General features: G+C 38.9%; 1 protein-coding gene across 45 annotated transcripts in view; it reads right to left on the reverse strand.

Annotated features, from left to right (window-relative positions):
• CLASP2 (cytoplasmic linker associated protein 2) overlaps window positions 1-13,285 on the reverse strand; it is a 182,152-nt gene that overhangs the window by 61,488 nt on the left and 107,379 nt on the right. For 17 of the 45 annotated variants that reach the window (XM_045436734.1, XM_045436733.1, XM_045436744.1 and 14 more), the window contains 3 exons: window positions 11,450-11,554; window positions 4,926-5,096; window positions 4,374-4,481 (listed from right to left, as the gene is read on the reverse strand). In XM_045436734.1, the coding sequence (XP_045292690.1) occupies window positions 4,374-4,481; window positions 4,926-5,096; window positions 11,450-11,554 (384 nt within the window). Of the gene's footprint in view, window positions 1-119; window positions 183-4,373; window positions 4,482-4,925; window positions 5,097-7,622; window positions 7,650-11,266; window positions 11,294-11,449; window positions 11,555-13,285 lie in introns of all 45 variants that reach the window. The other 28 variants (XM_045436717.1, XM_045436723.1, XM_045436720.1 and 25 more) reach the window with 5 other exon arrangements.

Consider the following 13,285-nt stretch of genomic DNA (forward strand, 5'->3'; position numbering starts at 1 on the left):
TCAAATTTAAACAAAAACAAAGTGATTTAAAAACACGAATATACCATTCAATGGAAACTGAAAAGACAAAAATCTGAGATGAATGCACAGATGATAGTGAAAATGTACTCATCCTTCACCTGAGGCCCCATACACATCGGGGGCGTAGAGGGCACCAGTAGATCTGGAATGGTGTCTGGAGGCTGGAATAACAGGACCATACAAACCTCATCTATTACCACAGAAACAAGGAATAGTGGCAGCACTATAGTCAGGCAAGGAGACTTAGTCAACACTGGTATTACTAGTATAGGGAAGGATCAGAATACTGCCAAGCAAGGCAATTGAACATCAGCACCGTAACATTATCCTCGACACACAGAAGATCTTACACCTAAGGGGACAGACACAAGCCCACAGGAGACAAAAAAAAAAAGCAAGTATTCAAATGGAAGGAAATGTCGAAAGTACAAGCATGAGACAAAAAAATGAACACCGTAGTTTAAAAAAAAAAAAAACCACCATGGTAACTAGTAACCAATAATACACCTGAATCCTTTAGTCCCGAACCCAATGAGGCAGGTATTACTGTTCCATTTCATAGATGGGCAAATTGAAGCAGACAGGGACGTTAATTAACGTGATCAAAGCCACACTACGAGTAAGTGATACACCTCGGCATCTGTACCCTTTCAAGGCCTTTGCTCTTGAAGGTACATGTACCGTCTGCACATCGTTCAAAAGATAACCTACCTCACTTACGTTAATCGAACATTTTCCATAATGGTTCACAGAATACAAGTTCTGCGTTCGGTAAAAGATTTAAATATCAAAGACATGTGAACGTAAAAAAAGGATATCAATAATACAATCAAAAGACCTACAAAAGGTCTCCCTATATTTATGTCATGTTTCTCTACATCTAATTTTAGCATATTTTAAGTTTCATACATTAAAACCCTGACTTTCACAATACCATAAAGTCCATCTTCTTCTTACATAAATATTAAAGATTCATTTTAATATTTAATGAAATAGATTACTCACAGTTAGAAAGTTACTCTTCTTCAGATATATATATATATATTTTTTTTTTATTTAAAATTTTTTTAAAATGTTTTTTTACTTATTTTTGAGAAAGAGAGACAGAGTGTGAGTGGGGGAGGGGCAGAGAGTGGGAGACACAGAATCCGAAGCAGGCTCCAGGCTCTAGGCTCTAGGCTCTGAGCTGTCAGCACAGAGCCCGATGCGGGGCTTGAACCCTTGAACTGAGAGATCGTGACCTGAGCCAAAGTCGGACGCTTAACCAACTGAGCCACCCAGGTGCCCCTCTTCAGATACATTTAATTAGAGCAATTAAAATACTTTTTTTTTTTTTAATTTTTTTTTTTTTCAACGTTTATTTATTTTTTGGGACAGAGAGAGACAGAGCATGAACGGGGGAGGGGCAGAGAGAGAGGGAGACACAGAATCGGAAACAGGCTCCAGGCTCTGAGCCATCAGCCCAGAGCCCGACGCGGGGCTCGAACTCACGGACCGCGAGATCGTGACCTGGCTGAAGTCGGACGCTTAACCGACTGCGCCACCCAGGCGCCCCTAAAATACTTTTTTAAAAAAAGTTTATTTACCTATTTTGAGAGAGAGAAAGTGAGCAGGGAAGGGGCAGAGAGAAAGGGAGAGAGGGAGAATCCCAAGCAGTGGGATTAGTCCCCAACGTGGGGACTAAACTGACAAACTGTGAGATCATGACCTGAACCGAAATCAAGAGTCGGATGCTTAACCAACTGAGCCACCCAGGTGCCCCCAAAACACTTTATTACATGAATCACTCTTTTCTTTGCCACTGGACCTTAAAGAACGCAAAAACGATCAAAAGGATTGAGACAAAGGATTAAACAGAATGCTGTTCAAAATGTTTAATCAGACTCTAAAAGGTGACTGCTGTTGTTAATAAAACATAATAGTTTTAATTCTACCTGAAACAATTTTTAAAATGGTGACGGTTGACTCAATATGAACATGCCCAATGGATGAAAATTTGTGAAAAATTTTATGGTATCAATGGTGGCTGAAGGTAAGAGGTAAGTGGCACCACTCACATTCTTGTAGGAACATACGCCTATTTTTTGAAACTTGGCTCCAGAAGTAAATGGAAACCAGGGTACAAGTTCCAGAGAAGTTCAGCTTTGCTCAGCTCTGATTTATTTCTGATGCTTTGGAGCCCTTACAGCGGCTCTGTGCCACAGCTGAATGCATAGCAAACTACGGGGCTCACTTGCTGAATGGCGATATTCAAGTCGGAGGTGAAAAAAGAGATTCACCGGGTAAACCCAGCAAACACGGCAGAATGCAGGCAGACAGCACAGACGACGGGGATGGGAAGGCTAACCTGATCTCCGAGGCGGCTACTCCTCGCCCGTCTTATAAGAGGGCGAATCTGCTACCTTTACGAAGCAGCATCCGGATGTAAATAAAAGGGCTACAAAAATCAATTCTCCGAAAACTACAGGATTAAAAGATCTAATCTTCTTTAACCCAAATAGAATGTTTCATTAGAATCAGGAAAACAGCTTCCTTTAATAATAGAAATTTAAGTGACTTAAGTTGTCAAATGGAGGCGCTGAGATGAATCTAGAAAATTAATGGCTAGCTACCATTTCTCTTTAAAAAGACCTAGTAGCAGGCTTATTTTTTAAGTGATTCATGGTTGGTTATAAATTTCCTCTCATGTCTGACTACTGCACAGGTTTAAAAGGTACAGAAACAGATTTCGTTTTCTTCTTGATATCTCATGTTTTCTAATAATTCTGCAGTACGGCATTATGCAAAGACAGGTGTTACCCCATTAAAAACATCTAAGATCTCTGCCACAGAAGTACAAGGGAACTACTTCGAGGCAAGCAGTCAGAGCTTGGTCAGATGACCAAGTGCTTACTGTGTGCCAAGCACTGTTGCCTATGTTCTCTCATTTACAGCTTCTTCAAAACAATCCTAACAAGTGCATGCTATTCATGTCCTACTTTTACAGATGGGGAAACTCAGGTACAGAAGTTACAGAGCCCAGGCCGTCTGACCCTAGAGCACAGGCTCTTAAACCATCACATGCCCACTCACTTTCTTCAACTCTTCAAGATGGCACGCTTACTTTATACAAACATAGGATTTATTTCATTTTTAAACATATACACATGAACATATACCGTGTACATCTATACGCATGCATGTGTGCATATACACATACATAGTCTGCATATGAACGAAAAATACTGTATATGACTATTGCATATGAGTTAAAAACATCTCTGGCAAAGCACTGGAAGGGAACTCTTCACCCGGAACTAGAACACACACATCAAAGGCCGAGGATGTCCCTATCTGTGTCCCCAGCGCAACGGGGTTTTCTAGGTCGGTACACGACAGTCCAGTGACTTATTTGAACCAAATGGCCCAGAGAACAAGAATTTAACCTCTGGATGTTCTACACTAACATGTCTATTGAAGGAAATAATAATTCCACTTGGCAGAACTGCACCATGTGCAGAACTATGTTCTACTTAAAAGTCACAAAATCTGAAGAGCAACTCTCTAAGTATTACCGTAATCTCTATTTTGTGCAATTAAAAGAAAAAATCTGAAATGGCTTTAGGTATATATATATAAACAAAGTACTAGTTAAAAAGCTGAAAGACCATGCAGAAATTCTAAAACACTTCAATGTAAAAAATTCTGCCTCTCTGATTATTCTCAAAAATTGTAAGTTTAAAAAATCACTTACTATTTTTATAGCTGAGGTAAATATACTATTATAGGGAAGGATATAGTATAATCTCTATAATCAGGAACACAGAGGTTTTACAGCAGGGACACAGCACAAGCTAATATATGGGGAACAACGATTAACCTGTGTAATACTATTTTATATACTAACCATTTTAGTAAGTAGTTCATACGGTATTTTGCAGCACTCTTTCTGGTAAATATCTAAGGTGAAATGTTAGTATTTCTGCTGAAAAAACCAATAGCATTTATCTTATCAAATGAAATGGTCCATACTTCACATGAGTAAATATTTAGCTATTATCTTTAAATTTTATAGGTTTATTTCTTAAGATAAATCTTGAACTCAACATCCTGTAGTCCAAATCTATGTGCTATTTACTTGATTACGGAGACAATCTGTTTATACAAGGTCTAGCCTACTCATTTCAACAAGTAAATGTCAAAGGAATTGCCAAACCTGTAATTTCCTTACGACTCTTTCTTCTGTCAGGGCAGAAAAGAGAGGCAAAGAAAGACACAGTCGATGAAGAAAGCTAAGCCCTAAGTACACGGAAGTTACCTGATGGCGATTAACACGGCAAAGAAACGCACCCGACACCTGCGCAGGTACCTACCGAGGGGCTGAAAAGAACGAACAGGACTTGTGTCCCGGCTGCTCTCCCGACTGGCTTCCCGGCTGCACCCTTGACTCACACTTGGTCGAGGAATACGACTGCTTCGGGCTGGTACAAAGAAACAGCCGCAGAGAAAGGGAGGAAACAAAAGACAGAGTTTGCATTTTTGATATGTTCATTTTAGTTTTCTTTCTCAAAAACTGATGAATAGGTTAAGTTGTACTAAGGCTGAGAAGAAACTACTCTTGGTAAGGTATTACCAGGAATACGATACAGGTAAATTTGAATACAGTCCTCCAGTCTGTATGAGATGAGAAGGGTAAAATAGTATTTTGCAAACATAAGTAGGCTGCAAATAAAAAGCTTTAAAATAGACTTCAAAATTATACTTTCAAGGTAAAATACCTAATTCAATTTACAACCTGTATTTAAATTCTCCCTGAACTCTCAGTTGTTTTCTTCTAGCTTCTAAGCACCCAGCTGAAGTCTTCACTGTTACCCAAGCCTGGAATACAAAAGAAGAGGCCCCAAGTCTCACAAAGAAGACCTTACCCACGGACAGCCTAGACGGACTAGCCTCTCTGCTACACCCCTGGCTCCGTGGGATCTTGCTTCTCTTTGGCGCCGAGGCGGAATTGACCAAGACTCTCTGAACACCAGAGCTCACAGTGGAGAGGGCTGTTGTGCTCAGAACTCTTCCCGGAGACCCGGACCGGCTGCCAGCTGAACACCAAACACACGTGCAAGTGTTACGACGTGAATTCTAAGAGAACTTGTTGAAAGGATAAAAATTCAAGAAATACACCTGAGGAGACTGGGATAGTATGGCAAGTTCTAAGTTCAAAGGAAATGGACTGAGGAAGACATGTGCATAGAATCATAACCTGGAAAAAAAGGTATGCTGTATATACTAGGACTGAAGAGTGAATCATATAAAATATATTTTCAGTTTTGGGGGTATAAGATATTATGTTTAATAAGGGCAACACTAACAATAGTATGTTTGTTTCAGAACACAAATAGTATAAAGGATTTCCAAAAAAAAATTTGGCTGAGGCTATACATTAAAACTATGTATTTATAAGGAACGAAATTAGTCATTACGTTATTTCCATTTTTTTGTTAAGGATATAATAAACATTTGCTTCCTGTGAAACAGCTGGCCTTTCTGAGATGCTTCTGAATGGGTATAACAAAATTATTTTGTTACTATGTATACTTTTAATTTTTACAAAATTAAATTTTAAAGGTTTGTAAAATTGGGCCTGCTGAAAAAGAAACTTGCTTTTTGCCTTCAAACCGCAAAGGGATCTTGGGTGGCCACATCCAGGATGGAGATGCAGAAGTACCGAGAGTAAAAGAGAACAGCAAATGTCAGAGAAGTCCGACCCCTTCCCAACTAGGGATTCTCAGTCTTGGAAGGCAGAGGATAGCTGGGCCGGGGAAAAGAGAGAGAGGGCGCTGGACAAAATCTCAGAGACTGGGGCAAGGATTAAGAGATGGGCTCCTCGTCAATCAAAACATTTTACGTCTGCACTGAACGGGAAAACAAACTAGGTCAACTCCAAGATGTAAGTTAACGCTACATTCTGAATGGTAGCGTTATAAAAAAGGTGAACTGGCACTTAAATAAATGAAAGCAACTTTTCCCCTTTGTTGGGCATCGCTTCTCTTCACCAACAGGGCAGTCACTGCTCACCTTGATAATCTTATTTCATTTCCACAGAGCAAAACCCAAAGACTCAAGTGCCAATGTGGTCAAGCAGGAGATGTTTATGAGGGAGGAGCACTGAGTGTGAGGCAGGGAGTGGTGACTTTTCAGCTCCAGCCAGCTGTGTCTTGAGGCAATACTAGCCAGGTTTTAGGGTTTTGTAAAAAAAATGAAAACTCTGAAAGTTCCTCATTTTTATCATGGTGTGTAGACCAAACAATACATGAATGGAGGCAGGCTGGATATTGTCCATGGGCTGCTGATCTGTGACCTTCACTGTAGTTTTCTTGGCATGGTCTTGCTGAATACGATTTAAATTCATGCTTAATTCACAAACTTTATCAGCACACAAATTTTAAATTATCTTCCATTGGTTATAGCAATACTGTATAAAAGCAGTGTTTCCAATGAAATTAACAATTTATTTGAATAGAAGTAATTCTAAGTTATTACAGGGAAATTATTCAACTCTACTTTAAAGTGATGGCTCATGTGAATTATCTCTTGGTGTTTCAGGTGAAGAATCTTCAAAGTAGGTTTTTTTCAGTTATAACCTTAAGGATACCCACAAGGCACCTATTTTCTCCATGCAGTATCTAAACTAAACATACACACCAAAACATCCAAACACCCAACATGCCACAAACTCACAATGCAAGATAAGCCAATGGAATATTTTATGGGAACACTTGCAACGATATAAGAAGTATAAATAATGAGCTGAATGAACACATACAACATGATATTCTGTTAAAACTGATATAAAATTTAAGGGGTGAAGGTGTTGGTAGGAGACTGGAGAATTTCTTGAAATGTGTGGGTCTATTCAGCAGAGAGGAAACATGCAGGACTGAAGTACGGTAATCACTCCACCGGTTCTGGATTAACTGTATTTATCAAAATTATGCAAGCTCACCCTCTATCTAAACTCATTTATACCCTCTCCTAGAAAATAAAATCAGCAACGTTTATTTTGCTTTCATCACTAGCCTCTCTTCTCCACTAAATCCAGACCTCAACCAACAGTGTGATAATTCCAATGCCTAGGACTCGTTTTGGAGTTATTTATACTTAGGAGATAACACCAAGGCTCATTTCCCAGCCAAGAACTGCCAAGGCTAATTGCTTCTTCTAAGAAAACCACTGACTTGATGAAAAAGGGCGTGGTGTACCTGGGAGCGGCATGCTACTGGAAAATACTCTAATTTGCAAAACCTGACGGTGGGTATCTAATTTTTCTCACGCTACCTAAAATTCTCAAACTACCATTTTAGAACTTTTTACAAGGTATTTTCAAGGCATTACTAAAGCTCCTTTGCTTTTGAATGTCAAAACCTGTGGGATCCACTTGGATATTTTCAACAACTCAAGGTTTTAGTGATAAAGACAGGCCAAAGATAACTGGCAATTTTTGCCCCAATATGGTTGCACCACGATGGAATATGATGTTGAGAATTTCTGCTGAATAGAACCCATTCTCGATCATGAAAACAGGTGATCAAACAACAGATGCACACATAAAGTCTATAGATTCTTACCACCAATGGTATTAGCAGATTGTGATCCTGAACAAGTGTAAAGGCAGAATTAGGGTAAGGATTATAATCCATGAAGAGGGAAGGAGCAGATTTAAAATGAATGGCAGATGAAAATAAAGCTTTAGTCAGTTCTCATAAAATAAAAAAGCCCTGAAGCAAAAAAAGCAAACTTCAAAAGAAAACTCCCTAAACCATAGACGCCTGTAACAAAAGCAGTACATTGAGTAGCTTTTACAGCTGAAATCAGACACTCATGTACAAAGCAGATGAAATGAAGTGCAAAAATAAATGTAAATTCTTCAGCTTTCCTTCTGCTAACGGCCTATAATCTCAATAATTAAATGTTTAACTTTTTATTAAACATTTAATTTGAAACTACAGGTAAAGAAGAACTACAACATCTTAGAGCTGAAGAAAGCATACACGAAAAAGCTACAGTTTTTTTCTCTCAGATGCACAGGAGAAAACCCCAAAAACAAACGGCAGGGGCTCGGGGTGAGGAGACCCAGTTTCTGACGGGCCGCACAGCCGTTTGTACACAACCAGTCGCTACCGACAAGAACACAAGACGCCACCCTCACGTGCAACCAGAAACCTGGAAATCTCTCCACTGGGTCTGCTTTTATTTACTCTGATCAGTCATCAGAACACACCTGCTTTGACCCATGATGCTTTCCCTAAATGCTAATCTACAACCATGGAAGGACCACGCAAACTCTAATGAATTGCTTCACAACAAAGTGAAGACGGAGGTCACAGCGATGTTTCTGTGCAAGTATGTTGAAAAGAAACTTGCGTCAAATCATACGGGGCCACAATTTCTTTTTGCAAAAGGATCTAGAATGGAATATACAGTCACTCGAATAAATAAGGAAGCAAGCAAACAAAAACCTCTCCAATGTGATTTAAAACCTGAGTGATTTTATAGGGAGCAAGACTTCCGATCTTAAAATCCTACCAGGTCTAAAAAGCCTGTCATTATGTTCTCATACTTCCGTAAAGTATTCTAAGTATTGTAGACTGGGTTTCAAAGTGAAAAACCAAATGTAAAATAGTTATTCTATATCCTACTGACGTGATCAGTAATTACAAAATGCCTAAAAGGGAAGTCCTTAATATATTAGAAAACCACACACAAAGCACTTTGAATCTTTGCCACAAGTTCCATCTTGCTATTCCTTTAGAAAAGGACTAAGTAAAACAGCTCACATCAAATTAAATTTTATCCTTAAGATCCTAGATATAGACAGTTTTGGTCTGCTGTCTTTATTCTTCTTTATGCTTTAAATTTCCTAACGTTCTCATTATTTATTTGTTTCCCGAAGGTCATAAAAAAAAAAGGTATAAAAGTACACAACAGGAGGGGCGCCTGGGTGGTGCAGTCGGTTAAGCGTCCGACTTCAGCCAGGTCACGATCTCGCGGTCCGTGAGTTCGAGCCCCGCGTCGGGCTCTGGGCTGATGGCTCAGAGCCTGGAGCCTGTTTCCGATTCTGTGTCTCCCTCTCTCTCTGCCCCTCCCCCGTTCATGCTCTGTCTCTCTCTGTCCCAAAAATAAATAAACGTTGAAAAAAAAAAAAAAATTAAAAAAAAAAAAAAAAAAGTACACAACAGGAGTTTAGATTTCAGTTATAGTTAATATGGTTAATATATATATATATATATATATATATATATATATATATATATATATAATGCTTCTTCTGGGCCCAGGTACGGTCTTCAAGATATTAAATGTACTACAACACTGAATTACTGCAATCCTCTGAGATTATCTTCTTCATTTTATAGGTGAAAATACAGGGGCGCCTGGGTGGCTCAGTCGGTTAAGCGTCCGACTTCGGCTCAGGTCATGATCTTGCGGTTCGTGAGTTCGAGCCCCGCGTCGGGCTCTGTGCTGACCGCTCAGAGCCTGGAGCCTGTTTCGGATTCTGTGTCTCCCTCTCTCTCTGACCCTCCCCCGTTCATGCTCTGTCTCTCTCTGTCTCAAAAATAAATAAACGTTAAAAAAATATATATATAGGTAAAAATACAGAAACACAGCAACTTTAAATGAACTGGAAGAGCCATGATTCAAATGTGGGCAGGATGGCCCCAGAATCCATGATCTGAATTGGATACTTCTCAGACTTTACTATAACACGCTCACTTGGCAATCGTGTTAAAAAGCGCCTGAATTCAGGAGATGTGTGGTGGCATGAAACTGTGCATCTCTAACGAGCTCCCAGGTGGTGCTGATACTACACTTGGAGGAGAAAGGTTCTAAGCTGCTATACTGCAACTGCTAAAGACTGAGTTACTTAAGAGGTAAGCCAGGGCTCCTGGCTGGCTCAGTCTGTTAAGCATCCGACTCTTGGTTTCGGCTCAGGTCATGATCTCATGACTTTGTGCGTTCAAGCCCTGCAATCGGGCTCTGTGCTGGCAACTTGGAGCCTGCTTGGGATTTTCCCTTTCCCTTTCTCTCTGCCCCTCCCCGACTAGTGCTGTTTCTGTCTCTCAAAACAAACAAACAAAAACTTAAAAAAAAAAAAAAAAAAAGTTACTCTTAAATTCCAGAAAAAAATAAAAATAAAAATACGGAATATCAGGGAAGATTGTGGATGATTTATTCCTAATTTGGTTGGGAGAAGAGCCTTTACCCAGAGGACATTTGCCATTTTTCCTATTTATAAATAATCCTCAAATTGCAAACCAATTTTACCAAGCATTTCCTTATTTTTAGGACTCTTGTTGAACGTTCCATCATTTTTCTGCCTGGATTTTTTGACTTCGGAAAGAGGAGGAAAGGAGAACCCGCTGGCAGGACCTGAGTCATCACCGCCTGGCTCCCTCCAAGCCCAGCTCTTTTCCTGGATTCCAGGATTCGGGAATCAAATAAGAAAGCAGACAGAGCATCTGTATCTTTATAAATTGCCTAAACCACCCTGAAAGATAAAGATATTTCTTTTCGAAATGGCCAAGTATGTAGAATAACCCCCAAATTATTTCCTTAGAAAAAAAATCTCTGTTTTTAGAGCCAAGGGCTAATGAAAATCTCTTGATAAAGAAAGAATAGGAAGAAACTCTTTTAAATTAATAATGCCATAAATGTGTTCAGGAACATGTAGAAATGAATCATTCACTTTACCTAGACCTCAAAATTGTGCTTTTTAATAATTGTTCTTATGAGGAACTCCGCTTCCAACGAAATAGTAAATATAAATCTTAAATTTAACAAGGAGCATAATAGAACTGGCCATTTCAATTTCTGTTTCCTCACTGTAAATCAGTATATACCTGTCCCAAATGCTAACTGTATTCCGAAAGATTTTGGAGAGAGTTTGAAGACCCGCTTATCTGTCCTCGAATAGCATTAGCTAGATGCAACCAGATTAGATGCTAACACATGGCGATTATTTTGCCTCTAAAAAGCACAATTTTCTACATTTGCAAGTTTGAGTAGACCGTGAAAACCTTAAGGCTAAGAGTTCTGTGCCATTTAAAATATCTCCATGCAAAAGTTTGTACAGCAGATGAAGTATTTTCTTTCTAAGTGGCAGATACCAATGATGCAGCCCTAGGAACACACCAAAGACAAGACGACACCCACTCAAAAAAATTCCAGAACATGCACAACAACTGATCCAAAACATTGAAAAAAAAAATACCTTCATTTTTGTCAGGTGATGACGAACCTAAAGTACAGAACAAGAACTCAGTATGCGGCTTGTGTCTGGAAGTCAGCTTTGTCTTTACCCACTGCTCAAGCGCCTAGGACAGTCAGTCATACGCAAGCAACACGCTTCTCCTCAAGTATCACACATCCGGGAGGACGCATAGGCAATACGTACGCTGAGACTGAGACACCATTTTGGTTCGACTTCTTCCTCGAGAATCTGTCTTGGCATTTCCCATGCCCGCGAGGGGCGCTGCTGAAAGCTTTGCTCTCACCCGGCCTGAGGAATAAATTTACGTATGTAATTAAAGACGTTTTTCTAGAATAATACGTACTAACGAGGAGAAAAAAAAAATCTCACTCTAAGTTTCTAATTGGGTGTGCTTTTCAAGTATCGTTAAATTCTGTCATAATGGAACCGTCACTGAGAGGTTATAGTTCTCTTTAAATTTCTAAAATATATACTCCTTTTTATGTGCTGCACCATAAGCTAACTTTTCTTCAAGGGTAAAAATAAAGTCAAACTAAAAGATCTCCTTTCTTAGTTTGATATTATTAGTCCAGTAGAGTTATAATTAAGATATTTACCACAGGCATGCCACTTGCTTCTTAACTGGCAGTTCCAACTCTAAAATTTCAATTTCTATGAAACTTAGTTTATTCTGAAATACAGACTATAGTTTTAAATATAAGCCTACTCTTAGAACCAACAACCCAAACAATTCTTTTGACTGAAAATACACTTCTAGATTTGCAAGAAGAGATATCAGGTCAAGTATTTAGTTTTTTATCCTGTGCTAAACATCAGATTACTATAGATATATTCTCTTCCCCCAACCAATTTCATTTATGAAACAACTTGAGGAAATACCTATCACAGAAGAGCTGGTATCATATCTATCACATACTTAGAAATGAATTCACATACAGAAAAGAGCGATCACATACTTTTCTCGGTATGTTTCCTTCTCCACCTCCCGGCCGCACTCCCTTCCCTACCGCTGCCTCATTCCCCTCCACAAAACCAAGCCACAAACATCTATTTCTAGAGCTCCTGAACCAAAGATCACGTTTCTCAAGGTACCTAAGTGTCATTAGTAAAAAAATATATTAGCAGTAAGCAGTCTAAACCACTATCAAATCTGAACCCATACTGGATGCAATCATAAAGAGGGCTCACAATCCTTTGAGGTTAAAAGGTACAATTTGTAGGGCAATCGCTGTACTACCTAGCCTGGTATGGCCATATTAGTCAGGAAAAAAAATAAATGAAGAGTAAGGACAAATTACAAAATTAAGAACTGAGTGACAGAAGATAAGAGAGTGATTAAAAACCAGGAATAAAACAGAAGTCTAGCTGGTGAGTCCTATTCTCTCAATTCTTCAAGGCCCTTAATAAGCCCATAGTTCAGGCCTTTTACCCTTTTACAGAGTCTGTTTAAAGTAGGATACAACGTTCTCCCGACTAAGAAGCAAAACAGAAAGACAAAATTATTATTTTTGAAATGGAGAATTTATCCAACATAACAAGGAAATGAGAATAAATATTTTGATACTATCATTCTAAATTACAAGGCTAACGTGCCAGAAACCATTTTATAGAGTACTCCAATTTAAAATTTAAAATATGAAAATATGAAAATACATCAGAGTAAATATGAGACCAAAAAAATGTTAAATATACTTGGCTTTGTACCACAAGGTCATCCATGTAAAACTCAGGAGAAAAAAGGTGTTTCAAAATCAGAGGTTTATAGGACAGCCTTCAGGCAGTATAAATTGAAACACGGAATTTTTTTCCTTCCTACAAATTCAAAAGCAATGAATAATTATTTTCTTAAAGTAAACTGGCTTAGTAAAATAAAGTGGTATGTCTACGAAGTTTTTGAAATCCCCAATTCAAATCAGATATGCAACTTTCCACCGTTTCTAAATCAAAGACACACTTAAAAGCGGACTAAATAAATGCACTTAGCCCCTCATGATAAAGCAATGGAGCATGCTCCCCCAA

This window comes from Leopardus geoffroyi, chromosome C2, assembly GCF_018350155.1.
Source record: "Leopardus geoffroyi isolate Oge1 chromosome C2, O.geoffroyi_Oge1_pat1.0, whole genome shotgun sequence".
NCBI lineage: Eukaryota > Metazoa > Chordata > Mammalia > Carnivora > Felidae > Leopardus > Leopardus geoffroyi.